The 20037-nt window shown below is 43.8% G+C and overlaps 1 protein-coding gene across 1 annotated transcript; it reads left to right on the plus strand.

Annotated features, from left to right (window-relative positions):
• Positions 1-52: 52 nt before the first annotated feature.
• Positions 53-19270, plus strand: T265_09276 (hypothetical protein; the record flags this gene model as incomplete). The annotated part of the gene is made up of 2 exons (XM_009175304.1): positions 53-291; positions 18841-19270. 2 exons carry the CDS (start codon positions 53-55, stop codon positions 19268-19270), a joined length of 669 nt encoding a protein of 222 aa, XP_009173568.1.
• Positions 19271-20037: the final 767 nt, after the last annotated feature.

Here is a 20037-nt window from a genome sequence, read left to right on the forward strand (position 1 = left end):
GTTTTAACTGTGGAAGTGCAGCCCTGTTATTTTCATCGTCAGGATAACATCGATGTCCACCACCGACGCTCTGCTGTCGCGAAAGCATAATTTATTTGAAAGCCATATCGTGGAAATGAAGAATACAAGTGGAAGAGGATGGGACTTAGCACTAGCCTACCACAATCGTTCTCATGTGCCTACACCTCCGGGCACTTATACAAACACTGGAGAGAAACTGACTGCTAGAACACCACTAATATCGATTGGCAGACAGATAAAATGGGCATCACGTGGTCCTCATCCAAGAAGGTTATTGAACGTCCGTTGGGAATCATCAGTAATGCCCCACACACAAATCCCTAAAGAGGTTCGAACTCGAGACTTCCGAACACGTGCTATAGCCTATACCGATCGGTAACAAGCCGATCGCACCACTCATCACTCTGTCAAGTGATTCACATCACGTGGTCACATGCTAACTGGCATGATTTTTTTATATTTTGGCTCCACCCGACACCATATCATCCAGAGAACTTTTGGTATCAAAAGTCGGACTTGTACTTTCTTTCCACCACCGTCCGACAATTGTTATATTTAAACTAATGCGTTGAAAATAAAACAATTCCTAGTACCGAAATCCGGGTTGTAAACAACACGTTTGCCACTCGCCAATTTTTCAGCCACCTTAACTAACCAGGGTGAGGGCAACGTTTTTGGAGATTTCTTTGCAAGACCCCCCAAAGTATCCAATCTCGAGCAATTTCCAAGAACTCACTCTGCATTCTATAAAGCTAATTAGATTATTTGCGTGTCAGGTGCAGTTTTTTGCTTGCCCTAATAAAATGCGACAGTGGATATCATACAATAGAGTGTGAAACATGGTCCATCGATCAAACTTGTGCGCCAGTCAGCGGGGGCGGGTGGTGGGCAAGTTCACAAAGATGCACGTCTATCTAACCCAGATTGAACCATCCTTCTTACATGTCAAATATGACAAGCTCGGTTACGTATTTGTCTTACTAGGTCGAATATGTTGCGGGTGAATATCTTTTAAGGATAGACGATACTAGACTGAATTTGATTGATCATTCGACGTTCCCGGATGCGAATGGCCTAATTTGTAGTACGACGTGTGCTTCACGCCACAATTCGCGCAGATTTACAGCACATAGCAGTTAATCGGGACAAAGTATTTGGGTGAGGTTCGAAATATTCTGTGCATATGTAAAATTTGATTGGTCTGGTGCCTTTCACTAAAATGTGACCTTGGAAACGACCGCCTGTTTGGTTGGTTCTAGGTCAACCACAAAACCTCATGAGCAATGGAAAACAAACGGTGAACTGAAAACACTACTCAGAAGTTTATTTTTATTAGTATGGGGTGAAGTCCATCCACTTTCAGTCGCTCTGCGGTACAAGTGAACAAACAGCAGAGTTCACTACAAAGACTATATGGTCCGGAGCACGGGAGGTCTGTTAAAGTTGCATTGTTCACTACTTCAAATTGGATTCGGTCAGATGGCTGTAGATATGTGGCAAAAGTACCGTGAATTGTATTGACAGACCACTTTGAAATGTTGGGGCATGTTCTTCGATCCCGAGTAGCCCAGAGATACCTTAAGATGCAAGCATGTGTGACACACACACATGAGTTATAGTCATCATGACCTTGACACTACCGTGAAAAAAAGAAGGATGACAAGCACAAACTGTATGGGAGATAGTGAGCCTTGTGAGGTTGTCTTTTTAGAAGGCGCCTTCCGAGAATACCGAGATACAGCCTTGAAGCAGCGAGTTACACCTCACTTTCGCGCAGGCCGTATTCAGCGTCTCTTGCGATAACCGAACAGCTGGCTGTGACTCTCGGAATCCTACTGCTGCAAAATCCCTAGTCTGTTCGGTGGTATTCTACCTTTGTCAACCGGACACGTACCGCCTCGAAGAAGAACTACGAAACCAGATGATATGTATTCTAATACAAAAGCAAAAACAGTGCAAATGAATAATAACTGAACAAAACTCATGTTCTCGAGAAATACACTCATTTGCAAATCAATTTGGTTTTCACGAGAGACTTAACTAAATCTCTCGTTTATGATATTCTACAACTGAATGTGTTGCATATAGGCCGCCTCATGTTTCAGTTGGCACGATATTCGAAATATCGCAGTATATTTTCATAAAGGAAACTACTCACGAGGTTGCTGAAAACTCTTCGACAGCCCATGACCGGTTTCGCTCTCCCAGTTCGGGCTTATCAGGTAGGCGAAGTCCCAGGGTTTCCGCCAACCTTATGTTTCACTTGAAACCAAATTGCACGAAATTAGTGAAATACACTCATTTGCAAACTAATTTGTTTTTTTTTCAAGTGACTCACCTGAGAATATCACAAACGAGAGATTCAGTTGGGTTCCAGGTGAGTCTCTGGAAAAAACCGAATTATTTTGCAAATGAGCGTATATTCGCTGATTCCGTGCAATTTGGTTTCAAGTAGAACATAAGGTTGACGGAAACCCGAGGACTGCGTCTACCTGATGAGCCCCACAGAGGGAGAAAGCGGTCGTGGTCTGTCGACGGATTTTCAGCAACCTTATGAGTAGTACATTACAAGGATATCATCTGACTTCATTTTTCCTGCTTCATACCAACCAGGTGTGTTCAGGCTGCATATGCATCTCAACTCTGTGTGTGCAATCCGTTTGCTAACCAAGACCTTTCGACTCTTCCGAGACTTAGCAGTGCCTGATATTCCCGAGGGATAAGTAGATATATCGTTATAATTGTAATGTCCATTCCCCAGTTTCCTCAGTTGATTGTGCACCTTGGCTTGCATTAATAAACGGTCTTTTCCTACAAAGGTCGTAATCATGATGATCTTATTGCCTATTGAGCGGATAATAATGCCATTGGAGGATCACTTCGACCTTACAATTCTGACCATGTGACGTGCAGTCTACCAGACCCGTTTGTGTGAATTCACTGTGCATTTGATTAGTGTCCTAGAGAGTCTAACATGGGTTTTTGTATGCTGTAATACACAAAGCCTAGATCACTTTTTTCATGGAAGAAACTACTCACAAGGCTGCTGAAACAGTGCAATTTGGGTTCAAGTAGAACATAATGTTGATGAAAACTCGGGGACTGTGCCTACCTGATGAGCCACAAGAAGGACGAAACCGGTCGTGGGCTGTCGAAGAGTTTTCAGCAACCTCGTGAGTAGTTTCCTTTATGAAAATATACTGCAATATCTCGAATATCGTGCCAACTGAAACATGAGGCGGCCTGTCTGCACCACATTCAGTTGTAGAATATCATAAACGAGAGATTTAGTTAAGTCTCTCGTGAAAACCAAATTGATTTGCATATGAGCGTATTTCGTGAATCACTTTCTTCACTGTTGCTGCCTGTTCACTGAGTACTCATCAATCATTAATGAAAGAATCTAAATGCAATTATCAGAGGATGTTACCCAGGTTATATATGAATAAATGGCACTGGAAATGTCGCAGTAAATGCAAGCTTTCGTACCCATGTACTTGTGTCTATGTTGACTGGAAGTTCCGTTTATAACTAAGATTTGCTTGGTCGATACCTGGGTGGGCAGTACGAGTGGAACTTGACGTTTCTAACTAATCTATAGGAAAGGGAACAAACGGGCCCTTTTTCAAAGTTTCAATAGATAGGTCCAATAGTAGTCCATCAACCATGATCTCGTTTTTAAGACCAATTCAATGAACTTAAGTGGTCTCACTTGTTAGCGATCGCCCGAAGATCTGATGAAACGTCCGCGTTATCCACCGAATCCCCTAAATTGTGGCTTACCAGCCTTCCTAAGAGGGGTAACACGCCTCTAAGGAGGCATGGTTGGCTCCCGAAGCTATCGTCAGCGGGGCAACGATGAAGAAGGAATTCGATGTACCAGATTGGATATATCCAACTGAATGGGAGAAAAACGTACAAAGTCATTTTAGGTGAAACCAGATACTGTAGTTACAACAATGAAGTGTCGATTTTGAGTGCAACTGGTAGTTGCACCTCGTTAAAATGGTCCAATTTTGTGCGGACGTTGGTGACTCGTGTGCTGAGCTCATCAGCTTTCCGCATGGTTTAAATTCTAAGTGGCCTATCTGACGACCATTCGTCTGGTCACGTGCTTCATATTGTCTTTGGCAGGGGCGAACAAAGGGAACTTCTTTTGAAAACATTCCAATGTGAGCCAGTAAGGACGTCGAACCCAGTAAGTGATGCACTCACCAGGAATCGATCTTTGTTGCATAAACAGTCACCGGTGATGGTGGTGACGATGGTGATGCTCCTCAAAGTATTTTGTCTTGAATGCAGGTCACCAAACAGGTCCATGTTGAAAGTGCATCCTTGCTTCTCTCTTCTTTAGATTTGGAACTCAACGGGTAAATTTATGTCCGCGAACTTTGCTGTCAATGTCGAGGAGTTTACTAAGGTTACCCGCGCAGCCCAACTTGTCTAAAAAATAGCTAGTGCTTTTCTGTTGCTGTAGAGCGACCAAGTCCACTTCCGCTAGCTCCCTTGTAGATACTTTGCTAAGTCAAGCTTAATTAGTCTACTTTAAGGTTCAAATCGTACTTTGTGGGAGCTTTGCTTTATAAACTCACAGCCTGGATAAGCACAAAAGATACAGGACAATATCCTGCATGGCACGCAACACAGACGTATCGCGGTACGTATCCTATTTCTTCCGTCCTTTTGCAATCTATCAGATCCGTGCCGTATTGTGGAACTAACTCCGTCTTCCAGACCTACGCCTAGAATGCAGTGGTGAGTTGAGGAGTCTGAACTGCGTGGCTTAAAACATGGTACGTTTGAAAATGTATGGTCCCAAGCTTCAAGGTCAACTTTCAAGCTTCAAGGTCACAGAGGTTACGTTTCTTGCCAGTTTGTATGTTTCCTACACCACCTGACTGGGTAGAAACTTCACAGTCGCAGTCAGATGGCCATCATGCGAGAGCTAATTCGGACAAGAGAACAGTTAGTCCAAGTGCAATGCCATTTTCAGATGGCAGTTTTGTAAAAACATGTGGCCAAACCTATGCTTGCTTCCATTGATCAGCCATCCGAATTTTGGCCACTTTTACATCGTCCGTAAGAGCACTCTTCTCCACTATTCCAGACTGCAGAATGTGGGTCCCCTATTTCCGGTGTGAAATACTGAAAAGCGCCTTATTTTGAAAGCTGCGGTTGAAAATCGAGGCCTACTTCTAGCGCTTCGTTACGAACATTCAACCACAAAGTCCGACAACAGAAGTGAAAGAATGATCTAAGCCAACGGCGCGACGTGCTAGTTTCTATGACAGCATACTAGCTTCTGGTCAGTGGTATGCAGACTTGTCAGTGTACCAGAATTGAGGAAGAAAGTGTCCGAAAAGTGGATTGAAGAAACCATCGTTCAGTGGCGCCACTATCTTAAACTATTTTTTTTCAGCATGAACCACTGAAACGGAAGTGACTGAAGTCACGCGCACGTTCAGAAACCGGCGTTCAGAGCTGATAGTTCATTTACCCCAGGTGTGACGTTAACAACAGGATCCATTGAATAATCAGCACATCAGGTTATTTCGCTGCAGCTGCTTTCCAGGTGTAGTAACGGAATTTTTCTCAGCTTATTTCTCTGAGCCTCCCAAGCTGGCGTTCACGTCAAAACAACCACCAGCGGTGCACAAGGTATAGTAACGCCCAAAACGAAGCCAGGAACACTTGTACAGCGCTTCATATATACATATATATATACCAATCAGATCTCGGCTTGATGCCGAACCGGCAAGCTTCCCGAACTTTTGGCCAATCTTGCGTGGAGTGGGCTTCTCGGCCGTAGCAACACCTGACTGCGAGTGGCAAAGCGCCATCCGTGTGGAATACCCTCTAACACCAGGTTTCGTTTCCACGAGTCCTTTCTGATTCAAAAAGTTTACCCCTTCACGGTTCGAAAACAACATCAAATATATTAGCGAAATACACTCATCTGTAAACCAATTGGGTTTCGTGGGAGACTCACCCGCAACCCAGCTGAATCTCCTTCAAGAAATTCAGCAACTGAATTCGCTGCATCGAGCCTCCTGATGTTTCACTTGGCACGATATTTGGGATATAGCGATACATGTATAAACCGAACACACTACTCGTAAGGTTGCTGAAAATTATTCGACAACCCACGACCGGTTTCGCCCTTCATGGGGCTCATCAAGTAAGCACAGCCCCCGAATTTCCGATAATTTTGTGTTTTATTTGAACCAAGATTTCAGGAAATAAGCAAAATACACTCGGCGGGCGACTCGTTTATGAGGTTTTCTCATTTTTTTATTCGTAAACGAGAGATTTATTGGGTTCCGGCTGAGTCTCTGACAAAACCAAAATGATTTGCAGATGAGGTTGCTTTCCTGATTTCATTCTATTTGAGCTCATGTAGAACATAATGTTGGTGGAAACTCGACGACCGCACCCACCTGATGAACCCCAGAGGGTGAAACCGGTTGTGCACTGTCGAGGAATTTTGAGAAACCTTATGAGGAGTGTACTACGTCTAAGTATCACTTACAGTTAACCAAATGTTTCGGGCAATGGTTGGAGTTCCTCCAATTTGATCGGCGAACAAAGCCCTAAGAATGACCAGAAATCGATCAGACGAACAATGGCAGGTGCCTATCAAGGAAATGGATTCCGTGATCCACACTGTGAAGCCATATGAGCTCGAGGTGATTCCTACAAAACTTCAAAATAGCGTATGAAACGCCAGACTGAACAAATTACCCTTCGGTTCTGTCCGGTGATGAGGGCACACTTCGAAGAGTATCTTTAGTTAGTAGTAGCGAGTAGGGATCTGGAGTGCTGGTGAACCTCAGATGTACAGACAAGATGTTACCCAGATTGACGTATTGCTCTTTTGGTTGATGCAGCATACCATAGCTCTAATTGTTCGACCTAAAGGTCCTCCACCTACGTGGTGGACACGTTGAGAGTGTTGCTTGAGCTTACTAGACTCAACTAATCTTGTTCACCAACATAGTCATCCTGAATAGCCATTTTTTATGCGTACTGGGTAGATCGTGCAGCACTAACCATGATTCATTCTGCAAGACACTTCGGTCTTTGCTGAAAAGCTGCGTAGCATTGGAAATTTGTTTCATTCTTGTAAACGACCATCCTACATCTCCGGATTCAGCCGTATATCCTGTACAGGTAAAAGTTATCCAAACCGCTCATCAGCCATTTGTTGACGAGTGCTTCTGGGTTCCAGGATAGTTGCCCGACCGAACCGAATTGGTGTGCAAATGAATGTAAAAGTCGAATTTTGAACAATATGAGCTCAAACGGAACGTGGAAACTCTAAACCTACGCTGACCTGACGAGCTCCAAGCGGGGCGAAACTGGTCGTGGGCTGCCAAACATTTTTCAGTATCCTTATGAGTAGTGTGTTACGTCTGTATGCCGGATACTTTGGAATGACAAACATAGATCAAGAATATGGTGTTCATTGTGTACCAGTCACGACCGATTGGTTGCAATTTATGCAAGCGCATTAGTCTTGCTAGAATAGCTCATCAACTGAGCAAAATTGTCATGGGAATCTCCCAAGAGACACATTTTCATTGGGAAATCGCTTCTTTCGATAGCTCAAAACAGGCTTGACCAAGATTCAATGTTTAATTGCTCCAACTTCCAGTTTTCAGGAAAGAGCAAAAAACCGATTCTCCAGTTGTTGTCCTCGCTTTTGTGTGATTACTATACCAAAAGACAAGTGAAGGCTCTTTCCGAAATTTCTCACAGTGAGGCACAGCCCCACGAGGCTAGTTCTACTTCGTACAGGTGATTAACTCATCAGCAGGACTGTGTAGAACTAATTCACTTTAAATGACACCGGCTTCTTTGATTTATGAGCTCCGAATATATTCCCGTAATCCAATGCGGCGCTCAACCCTGCTACTTACCGAGTTGAGCAGAAGCAGGAATAAATCTATGCTAATAAATCTATATTATTGAACCCAATTTTGCAAAGCTTTTTGTGCTTGGAAAACCGAGAACCCTGCGACTGTTTGAGTGATGTGGTGGAAACTAGGACGTGTCAATTGTCCGGTTTAATCATTTCTAATCCGCGGCAGAACGTCAAGCTAAGGATTCACAAACAGCAGCCTATCGGTGGGGATAGAGATTTGGAACGAGCAAAGCAAATTGGATATTGCCGACAATCGAAGTAGCGTTCGGAATAGAACGCACGGAGACGTAATGAGATAGGCAAAGGATTAATAGGCATGGTTTGGTGGTCTGTGTGAGCGGATGAGTAGGTGAGTATCGGTGTAATTGATCGCCGACAGCCTGCCTGCCTGCCTGCCTCGCTTGTGCTGCCGAGAAGGATATGAACTAAAGCCAGAGTTGATGGTGGAAAGTGCCAGTGAATCGCTGCGGCCATTTTTTAAACAGCTTGTTAGTCAAAATAGTCACAGTGTTTTGACTTGCTTCTGTTTTTTGTCATTGTTTTACTGTTGTTGTCCTTCTGACCACACCTGTAGCTGTTTTAGGTGATGCAACTGGAGAGCAAGACTATCGGACTGAAATTCTTGGGGATCTAATAAATTTTCATAAAAGAACCTACTCACAAGGTTTCTGAAAACCACCAAATCAATTTGATTCTCACGAGAGGCTCAACAGAATCTCTCGTTTATGTTATCCTACAACTGAATGTGCTGCTGTACCGTTCTGTACTGTGGGCCACGACTGCAGCTATTAGAACTGTTGATTTGTCACAGAATATTAACTTTACTTAGCCTCCAGTTGTCTGCATCGCCTTGTAGCTTTGACGGAGAGTTCCAGGAAAACTGAGTAAAGTAAGGATGGAATAAACAGGTTTACTGCTGCCTCAAATGGCCAAGCAGAGACACTCAAAAACTGTTGACATCCGAAACGCTTTCTACACACAGTCCTGCTTATAAGGAGAACCAGCTCCAAACGTAACGGGACAAGATAAGTGCCAGCGGGATAACCGTTTTTTTGTTCAGACAGATTTCATTGGTTGTTCTCCACTCACCCTTGACAGATGAGTTGTGTTCTTAGTATCACTTCTGACCGCTCGTACGCGACAGTGATCAATAGAGCAGCTGGCTCGCATGTTCATTGATTTTTCTGGTTTGACCAAGCGCACCAGGCGATCAAGCGGCTATCCAGACCGGGGTTTACGGTTAAAAGAAGGCATTAAGGGACTGTGGTCCATAACACTGTCAAAACTCGGTCCTTAAGAAATGACCGTGAGATGAGCGGGATGTAACCGATGTGAGTTTTAGGCAGCGACAATGTTGAGAACATCCCAGCCGATCGTGCCTTGTCGGTCTGGTGATACTGAGTTCATGACTTGATCAGGAGTGAAGCTCGTGTACACCTAGCACGCTCTGGCGTGCTTGATGCATCCCCATAATCGATTGCGATTGGATGCGATCAAGAGGAAAAGGGAATTCACCACCGGATAATTTGTGCCTTGAGAGCAGTTCTATGGATTCACAAGATTTAGTTGCCCTGGGGAAATTTGAATTTATTCAGCAGTTATGAATAAGTATCCCTCAATAAACGTGATACACTACTCATAAGGTTAGTGAAAATCCTTTGACAGCCCACGACCGGTTTTGCTCATCAGGTAGGCGCGTTCCCCGAGTTTCGGTCAACCAAATTGAACCAAATTCCAGGTGAGTCTTCCGCAAAACCAAATCGGTTTGCAAATGAGTTTAGTGCTTCTTTATTGTTTAGGCCGATTATGAAGTCACTACAGCTAATCACCGGATGATTTGTCCACCCAGCTCTGCCTTGAGAGCTGATGAGCTTTGGATGTTCCTGGACGCACAGCCGTCTTTCTGAAGGACAAATTCAAAGAAGAAGCATTTTCGTGCAAATGAGATAATGGCCATTCTAGTATTCTTGATATTGAGTAGAACGTTCACCAGTTTGTCAAAAAGGGTTTTTGAGAGTGCTCCAGAACCAGGCGTTGGATCAACTGGCCGACAGGCCCCCAATCCCAATGAAACCTTGTAAGGCCCTCATTCCGTTGTATATTTCTTCGAACAGAAGCCAAAATGGTGCGAAAAGGCATCAGCGATCCAATTTTTTATCGGCTAAACCTGGTCAGGTACGCTTGATTATTCCCTGGGTTATTGGGTGAGACGCCCAACTCTAACAGGAAAGGGAAGAATATTCAATGTTAAGTGCCCACTTTGTGTTTCAATGAATCTCGCGCGAATTTCTCGTTTATTACAGTGCCTAAGAGAGTGTGCTACACAAGTGCCACAAGTGCCCGTTGGAAGGATATATCAACTCGCTTGGTTGTAAACCATCACTAACGAGGGGTTCAGGTGACATTTGGTTGAGTCTCTTCCTTTATTACTAAATGGTAGTGTATAACTTCACTTACGTACAGTGTGAGGATCACAGCGGAAGTGAACTTGATGGGCTCGGGAATGAGCCTAACCGATGAGATTCAATAGGGACAAAATCAATAGTTGGATTTCAAAAGATCATCTTATGCAGACAATGCCCACCAGAATATTCAATTTTTTTTCGAAAAAACAGCAATTCATCCAACTTATTGTTTTTACTTGTATCGCCGAAATAAAAAAAACACATCGTAACACTTGAAAGCTAGCTTCATTTTTTTCAATATTTCGTTCATACTATCCACTTTTTGTTAGGCGCCATTGGTTTAGTGAAGAAAACGGATTTCTCGTTCCGATTCGAACGGATCGTTACATCAACTGTAAACGCAGTCTGTACACTGGGACCAGTTCGGAACGAGAACAAACAAGACAAATATTCTCGCAACAACGAATCTTATCAAAGCGCGGTCGTGCAATTGTAGCAAACTAGGTTAATCTGAAACGTTTCTACATAATAATTTCATGAAAACGCTGTCTGGCTCAAAGCACTGCAGCTGACAAGACAAGAACTGGTTCTGCCTAAAAGTATCCAACAAAAGGTATGAATAACCTTTGCACTTCAACTCACAAGTGAAATCTTCGACACCCTGTATAAATTTGGAAACAACTCAGAAAGAAGAATGGGCAGAAATCCATAAAAAATGTTCAACGAGCCAAATTCTAAGAGTAGTTCGTTTATTCCAACTTGTTCAAATAAAAGACAGTAAACCTAAGTGATGTTGATAAAAAGGATCGGAAATGAAACTGTTATACACTATTTGTAAGGTTGCTGAAAACGCCTCGACAGCCGATAACCGGCTCTACCCTGCTTGGGGCTCACTAGGTGGACTTTCCATCAACTTTGTGTTCCAGTAGAACCCTAGAACGGCAAAACCGGTCGCGGGAGGTCGAAGTTTTCATTAACCTGCCAGTGTAACGGTGATACTACTGATGGGGGAGGCATGCGAGTAGTATGTTTTCTCGCTAATCTTTTCTGCGTCTGTTGAAAAGTGAGATCTATTACGGAATTCGTGGAGGCGCACTGTAGCATTTGCTTGGATTTGAGCAACATTCAATGAATATCCGGGAAAGTTTAGGAAGACGCGTTCAAGGAAAAGATGGATATTCAGTTTAGTAAACATGATCCATATGAGAGTTTTGCTTCCCTGTCCAATAGTCAGTAATTGGTCAGTTGGCACTTTCTAATAAGTAACTCCGCATCGAAGGCCTTCTCTCACTCACCGGTAGTGTGTTAGGTCTATGCAATGTATTGCGTCATCTCTAACGGGCAACTTGGCAGTATCTCACCCCTCGTGCTTCCTTCGGGTGGCATGACAGCTAGCCCTGGTAACAGTGTTATAGCTGAGCGCTTTTTTCTCCAATGTCCTACCAACTTATACATGAGGCGGTCTGGTGCAGGACGTTCGGTTGAGTAAGAACAGCGGAAACTAGCGATTCAGCTGAGCTCCACATGAGACTCCTGTATAAACCAATTTAGTACGCAGGTTACTGTATAAATATATCCATTTTTCTACAGAGGAAAATGTTGATAGCTCAGGTGGCGTAGATAGTCGTCGACTTGTTAGCTGAGCTAGGCAGTTTGATTGCAAACGTCTCATCACCAATTTAGGTGACATTATCAGTGCGTTATTGGGGAGCGTAATGGTTGGTAGCGATGGGTTGGTGGTGATGAAACGTTTGCAATCGAATTGCCCAGCTCAGAGAAAAATCCAACGACCATATCCACTTTTATTATCCGACTGATGCGCCGGAACGACAAAACATCTGTCGCCGTGGATGCATCAGGCTTTAGATAGCAACGGAAGACGGTGGCTATCATAGACGGTTTCAAGATTTTTCTTTTGTTATCGTCACAAGAGACCGAACCTGGCCGCGGTGTGACAGCTTTTGAACCTCTATAAGTCGTCGAGCTATACTGCATGGTGTACATTTGACAGGTCTGTGACTGACAGTCTGCTCGTCCTTCGTGTTATGGGTTAGAATGTGTGAAAAATTGCTCCTCAAACATATGGATTTCTCTGGCAGCCTTACGCCAACAAACGTTAGGCTTCCGAATCAAAGGTATTGGTAGGGGACCCCATATCGCCCTGCTGTCTTGTTCTGGACGCCTTGGCAGTATACTGGCCCACATACAACGATGGATTCCACACTTCGAAATCGACTGTCACATGTTGCCATCAGACGAGTCGCCTTACTTGAATGAATAGGCAGAACTTTCTAGCCGGCTCACTTGGCACATCTTGGTCACGTGGCTTAGAAGCCACCTGCAGACCAAGTCTTCACTGAAGCCAAACAATTTTCTAGGGAAACCCTTTTCTTCTGAGTTGAATCAAGATGAACCTTTGGGCCTTCGAGTGCCACAAGATCAACTACTTAGTTGCCTTTGAGTGCACTTTAAGAATGCATTTATTTTTGCATTAGTCTTCCCCTTTGGAAAAAAGAAGTTTGGATAGGATATGCTCACAACGAAAACATTAGAAAGATCAACTCTACCTGTATCACGGAAGATAGAATAACTCCCAAGGTGAGAGCAGCCTAGTCACTCAGGCTGCACATAGTCCATGTGTTAAATTAAAGATGCCAATGACGCCACTGCAGTAATACGAGGATGAAATTTGGAGTGAGGTCTTAGAAATGACCACTACTCATGGGAATACTCTAGCCTATGAAATAGTCGCCAGAATTACTCTCTCCGATGGGACACCTCATTTCACATGCATTTTCCACGGTCGAAAAGCTGAACTTGGGGGTAACTTTTGTTGGAGCCGTCTTGTGATTTCGTCAGGGCTGGCTTAAAAAGTGCCCTTTCTCCTAATTTACAGTAACATGTGAACAGGAGGAATAAATCGATATTTTAATCACCTAGCTCTAGTTATAAAAACATGAAATTATAATCGCAGGTGGGTTTCATGGTTTTTAGTGACCCAGGTGTGAGAAGCACTTTACAGGAGAAAACTTCAAGATTATTTCTTGTTTTTGACTTGAAGGTCCCGCCTTATGTAAAGAAAATCAAACACAATTGTCAAACATTTAATTAACAATGCAATTGACGACAAGGATCGCCATTCTGTTACTCAATCTGCGCGATGGCTGTAAATTGCTTCTGATAAATTTGTGGAACCCAAGAAGTACTGTCCTTCATATCACCTGAGGCTCGCCCCAGCCGTATAGAAGAGCTACAAAAGTACGGATCGGATTCGAACGATTTGATGAGCAGTGTAGTTTAATTTCATCCCTCTTTGAAGGTGATAGCACCCTACTTTATTAAGCCATATAACAATCTGGCATTTCTCAACTGTGTGAAGCACTATCTATTCCTTCCAGAGAAAACGGCATTCGATATCACTGAAATATACCAATTGAAACCGATCAACACCTGTCCAGCAAGAGATACCCACTCAGTTTACAATAAAGGTTTTAGGTAGTTCAAAATAAAGAAAGTGAGTATTGTTCATGGGTAAAGATTCATTCAAACATGTGAGAGGACGTAGAACTTGAGGTTGCTCCGCACGCACGTCGTAAATCTATCCACTACTGGCGCCAGAACTCGTAAAATGGCATATTTCCATGCGAGGTACTGTTTGGCCTGGCAAACACGGCCCAATGGATTCGAACTAAGTGTGAAATAATTTTATCTCCTAACAACACAACCGAAAAATGGCAGTTTTTCTTTATGTTCGACCTGAATGGTGCGCGAAAACGGAACACGTGCGCATGTATGGTTTCCAGTCATTCGAGCTACAAAATCCGTCAAGGTAAGATTAGACTTGTCGCGCGTGTAACAAAACAGTTTACTTTCCGGTTATTCCAGTTCCTGGTCAGTTTAATTGTTTATCGGTGCTCTGTAGATCAGCTGTTTACGGCTACTGGCAACCACTGGCGATCGGCTCAAACCTGTCGGTTCGATTTGCTGGAGAACAAAAGTCTGCAAATGGCTCTCATCTTTTGCGTGCGATTGTTAGAAAACTATGGATATCACAGATCAAAACAGTTATCAAACATCGACTATGACTGGTCGAGCTTTAACGGTTTAATCGTCACTTCATACAAGCGAAAATTTTTGCCAAATGAGCCAGAACGATTCACCCACTTGACTGCCAAATGGAAAACTCTGGAACGAAGCTCATACAATTTGAACTTTATTAGAAAATGCATGCATCCAACACCTGTGGTGGAGAAACCGCTCACCGTCAGCACAGCCCAATTGCACGTTGTGGGCGGTATAAAACAGATAATCAAAAGAACACTTGGTACCGTTGAACTGAAGTTTTTGTTTCATGGTTCACCGCTACTCAGAAATCTCTGTAAGAAGCCGTCTGCATTCGAAACATCACTGGTTTGTGCATGCTCCGGAAACCATATTGGTTACACTACTTGGTACTTATCACAGAAGACTCGAAAACACCATCAGAGATGACTGTGGATGTAAATTAGTGAGTCTCGTAACAACACAGTCTTCCAACACCAGACCGCGTGAAATGGATTGCTTAACACAGTTTGTCCTGTTCCACCTGAGTGATCAGAATTGTCTGGAGAGTTGTAGCCAAACTCGGCCGGATAGAGCATTGCCAAACGACTGAGTTCAACTCTGTGTGTACGGAAGCGGCTAACTTAATCAATCTGATCAATGTGGTGATCGATCGACCAACCAATGATGAGCACTGGAATCATGTGACTATTACTAACTGTCTCAAATTTCCGACTCGTAAAGCTGAATTTCTACTTTCTGTTCTTGTTTGTTCGTTGAGCTACGATCATAACCTCCAATAGAAACTCGGCAAAAACATGTGTTTGAGAGAAAGTCAAGATTATTTTGAACATCAACGACTGTGTACCTTGGTGCGACACCACAGTCTAGGTTGTGTTCATCAGCTGCTTAAATTCTACGAACCGAAAAAAAGCCAGCTCTATACAAGCCCTACTGGAGACCTCGGGCAATCAAGGACAAAGCCGTTAAAGTATCGCATAAGAATCTGACGATCATAATAACTGTTTGACTCACTAGTTTAGGACACATTGAAACTTCCCATCTGGATAGCCCCTTAGCTTCCGGAAAGAACAATCTTAGCATGCAGGATTACGCTCAACATCTGTTTATGTCTTACGCTGTTGGTAGTTTGGTCCTACAGTAAATTGCCGAGTAGCACGAACCTGGCCCAACTACTTTGTTTGTTGCACTCAGGAAATCACCAAATGCAAAAATACCCTGAAAAATGGCAAAATGGCTAAGCAGTCTGCTAGACGATGTATGTACTTCATGGTGAAGAAAGCTCCCACAATCTCCAGTCTTTTTTGAGTTGTAGGTGGTTGCAAAACTTGTAGAGTTCGCGTTCACAACAGCTCTTCAGTTCCGGCGCACTTATTTTGATGAGTGCATACCAAACGGGAGAAAACGTGGGCTCAAACTTTGCTCTTATTCGGACTAATCAGTAGTGCATATCCTCGGCCATGCTTTCAGTGTTTCCAACTTTTGACGTGAACTCACCACTCATTTACAAGCGCGCCCGGACAGAAGGATTGTTCATACATCATTATCATCATCATCATCGTCATCATCACCATCAATCATCATAAAGCAACAGCAATACAAATGCCTCGCCTTACGATTCATACAAGAGTGATGTGAACGCAAAATCTACAGCCTATCAATCATACTTTCATACAGATGACTGCGTCTGAGGGGGAAACCGCGTGACATTTACTTGGCGTAACCGAAATAACTAGTTAAAATAGCTGAATTTGGCTAGCTTCCCTGGTGCAAAGGTTAACCCTCAAAAAAGTGAACCAGCAAACAGGATTTATAGCTTTTCGTTTATGCCCCCTTAAAGATTTTTGGGGTCTTCCCATTACTTTGACATGAGTTTAAAATTCAGTGTGAGGCTTTTTGGATTACCATCGTCCCTGTTATTGTCATTGAACCGTCAATCCATCATTGATTTCTCGTCTGGTAGTACGCGAAACCACCCAATGTGCGGCGAGAGCTCCCGTCCGCAAGGGTGTGAACAAATACGAAAGTTGAGTGTCTCAACGACCGACTCATTTGGTATTTTGAAAAAAACCTACCATTTCAGTCATCCGGCGGAAATTGGTTCCTTGTTTTTCGTCTCTTTACCCACGAAACAGTTTTTTTGCCACACACCAGAAACATGCTGTCTATCAACCGCTGGCGCTGTGTGGGTCCTCGGATGACTCAGAAGCTGCGCGAATCTGACATAAACCAGAGCTTCCGAGCCTCTCGAAACCAGTACACGACTTGTTTTCTGTCAGGAAGTCTTGTATATATGTTTCCCCGCCTATTCATTTACAAAAAGGCTGTCGTCTTTTTTTAAATTAATCGTCTTAGGCCGGATACCACCAATAAACTGACGTTGCCAATCTCACCATCACTTATTACTGTGGTCATCGATTTTCAGTTTGGCGGTAGAAGCGGCGATTTCAAAGCAAACCGCAATGGCAAATAAACTATCTAAAAACACCTAATTGCCACCAGAATTGTCCCGCACTCATAATCTTTCATAGTCGCAAAAGGGTGTACCGTGTTGCCAGTCTTGTTAACCTGGGTTTAATCTACGCCCTTCCGGAAATCTGTTAAGCCTTATCCCGTTGACGAAGAGCGCATCAGTCCAATGAGTTGGTAAAACATAACTTGATAATTTTACCCCCCTGCACCGGACGGTATCTGAATTTTAACGAAATGTGCCACCTTAGCCAGACAGCCTGATATTCCGGGCTATTCCTAATGGTTCTTTTTTAGATGATGGATATAGGTTTCTATTCATGGAAGGTTTGTTCAGGTCGGTTGAAGCTGATTGTCCCGGTCCTATATGAGCAATTCTCACACTCACCAGTAGACCCTAACAAGGATCACGCGCGAAGCTATCACTTCTGATTCGGCTTTGGGTAAGAGGCACGTATGACAGCGCACTTTGAACTCTACTCAGAGCAGAAACTCAATCAGCAGCGACAACTCGAAAAGATCCGCATTGTTGTCAGTTCAGTCGTTCCCATTCCGATAATTTCATTGGCCTCCCACTTCTGACTTTTATTTAAAGTACGAATTACTCTCACAACGACTGATTTCCCCATAGAAAATGTTCGAACCAATACACATTCTGGCATACTGGATCATTGAAAGAGAAAGTGGCCTCTAAGTGAACTAATGTACCAACCGCAATATTGTGATGCAAAGTATATCAAATGCGGTTTTCTCGCCGACAAACGGGTGCAATCTTTAAAGCTATAGAAAACCGTTTCATTTGTCCACCTCGCAGACATTAAGTAGTATGGCAAGAGCATATACATTTTTCAAACCCAAGTGAATTATAGATTATCTATACAAGAAGGGCACCAGGAAAACGTTGCCAAGCTGTTTGAATGAAGACCATCCTCTACATATCGGAGATTCTGCAATATTCACCAAAAACTCCACAAAGCCTACCAGTATACAATTTGACCTCGAGGAATTTGATAACACCATATACTGCGTAGTCCCAGCATTCGTTCCTTGGATGGCTTCTTCAAGCCTTCAAAGTTGAAAACATCACAAATGAGGTGTTTGGTTAAGTTCCTTGTTTAAAAGGGATTGTATTTCGCCATTTATGCAGGCTTTCAGAGAATTTTCAGCGACCTTATGAGTAGCAGGTTATCCGTAGACCTCATAAATGGTGTGTATCCCTTTTCCCTTTTGTGAAATTCACGGTACCAGGGCATGATATCTTTCACCCGAAGCCCTGTGAAGGCGTAAATGCAATAACCTACGTGAGTACGGTTATATTAGAGTAAACATAAGCATACGACATCATATTCTCAAAGGGACTGCTCATCACTCAGAACCATTACCGATTGCATTCCGTCTACTGAATACTCAACTCACTATGTTCTTGTGGCCTTGTTCCGCCATTTCTGATTGGTAAGATTCTGAGAACCTGTGCCATTCTTTACGAACGTATGAGTAGCGTTTGCCTAGAAACGATACAGAAAAAAGTCCTCAATGCTGAACCAGAATGCTCAGAAGCAGCATAGCATCAGAAATTCGTTCTAACCTGAATCTAACCTACAGTTCGAGAATAAATGGGACTTCAACAGGTTCATTCCAACACTCGACTCAGTTACCGAAACAGCGCAGTGACACACGAAGCACTCATAAAGATATGTAAAGTTCTACGGAGTTCTGATACTCCCTTTAAAGTTTGGTAAAGCTCTTCAGAGTAGTTCTCTTTCTTGAATGGATCTAGTTGTCAGTCACTCGGTTTGTTTCCCTTCGCACATCAACGCGTGAACTCTCTCTCTCGGTGCTTGCGAATGGCTGAGAAAAGGAGTTATCAAGACGACATCCAGGGAGAGACAGATCCGTAAAAATCAAGCTGGGTTCCGTCCAGCAATTGGTTGCATCGATCATATCTTCACCCTCCGACAGATTCTGGAACAGAGACACTGCTCCCAGCAACCAACACTGGTTGTTTCTTGGCCGGAAAGCTGCCTTTGACTCTGTGGACCGCCAAGCATTATGGCAGTGTCTGTGGAGCAAAAGTGTCTCTTATAAATTCTTGACGCTGAACGCCAACTCCCGCAGCCGTGTAAACGTCTACGGGAAGCTCTCGCCTGAGTTCACCACATCAAGTGGTGTCCGACAGGGTTGTCCTCTTTCACCTCTCCTCTTCAACTTCGTCATTGATACGATCACGGAAGACTCACTATCAGCCTCTAATGCCTATGGAGTCGAAGTGTTCCCTGGGCCTCCGCTCACAGACATCGAGTACGCAGACGACATAGCTCTTCTGGGGTCTGATCCCGTGGCAATGCAAGCAATATTAAATGGTCTAAATAATTCTGCCTCGCGGTTCTAAATGTGCTTTATACCTGCAAATTGTAGAGTGCTACTGCAAGACTGAGTGGGCTCGAACCCTAGCCTCATGCTTGCGGATGAACCGATTGAGGTAGTAGACAAATTTGTTTACCTGGGCAGCTGTATCAGTCCCGGTGGTCTGGCGAAAGATGATATTTCTATCCGGATTGGGAAGGCCAGAGCAGCTTTTGTGAACCTGCGTCACCTGTGGCGTAGGCGTGACATCAGCTTCTCTGTCAAGGGTCGAGTTTACAATGCTGCGGTGCGCTCCATATTACTATATGGATCAGAAACCTAGCCGCTGCGTGCTGAGGACGTCAAAAGACTCTCAGTGTTTGAACACCGATGTCTTCGGAGCGTTGCCCGAATCTGGTGGGAACACTGGATCAACAATGCTGAAGTACGTCGAATGGTATTCGGAAGAAATAACTCACTCTCGATAGATGAGCTAATCACACTGCATAGGTTGCGCTGGCTTGGCCAGAGGCGGTCAAACAATGACTTGGCAGCGAAGTATGAAAGCCATTACCAGCAAACTCAGCTGCACTGGTCATTGCCGTCTTCCTGGGTGGGGACCCCGAGACGGGCCATATCAATGGTTAGAGACATTGTCAGACATGACCCAGTCGCGCGCTCAATGGCGCTCATGCATCCAAGCTATTGCCTTCAATGCATAGCTAGCTCCCTTCCCAATTCCGCCACTTGACAGCCCAATGAAAATGATGGATTTATGCACCAATTTATCAGCTCCCGCCTCCAATGCGCAGC

Source organism: Opisthorchis viverrini (genome assembly GCF_000715545.1).
Source record: "Opisthorchis viverrini unplaced genomic scaffold opera_v5_263, whole genome shotgun sequence".
NCBI classification, from domain to species: Eukaryota; Metazoa; Platyhelminthes; class Trematoda; order Opisthorchiida; family Opisthorchiidae; genus Opisthorchis; species Opisthorchis viverrini.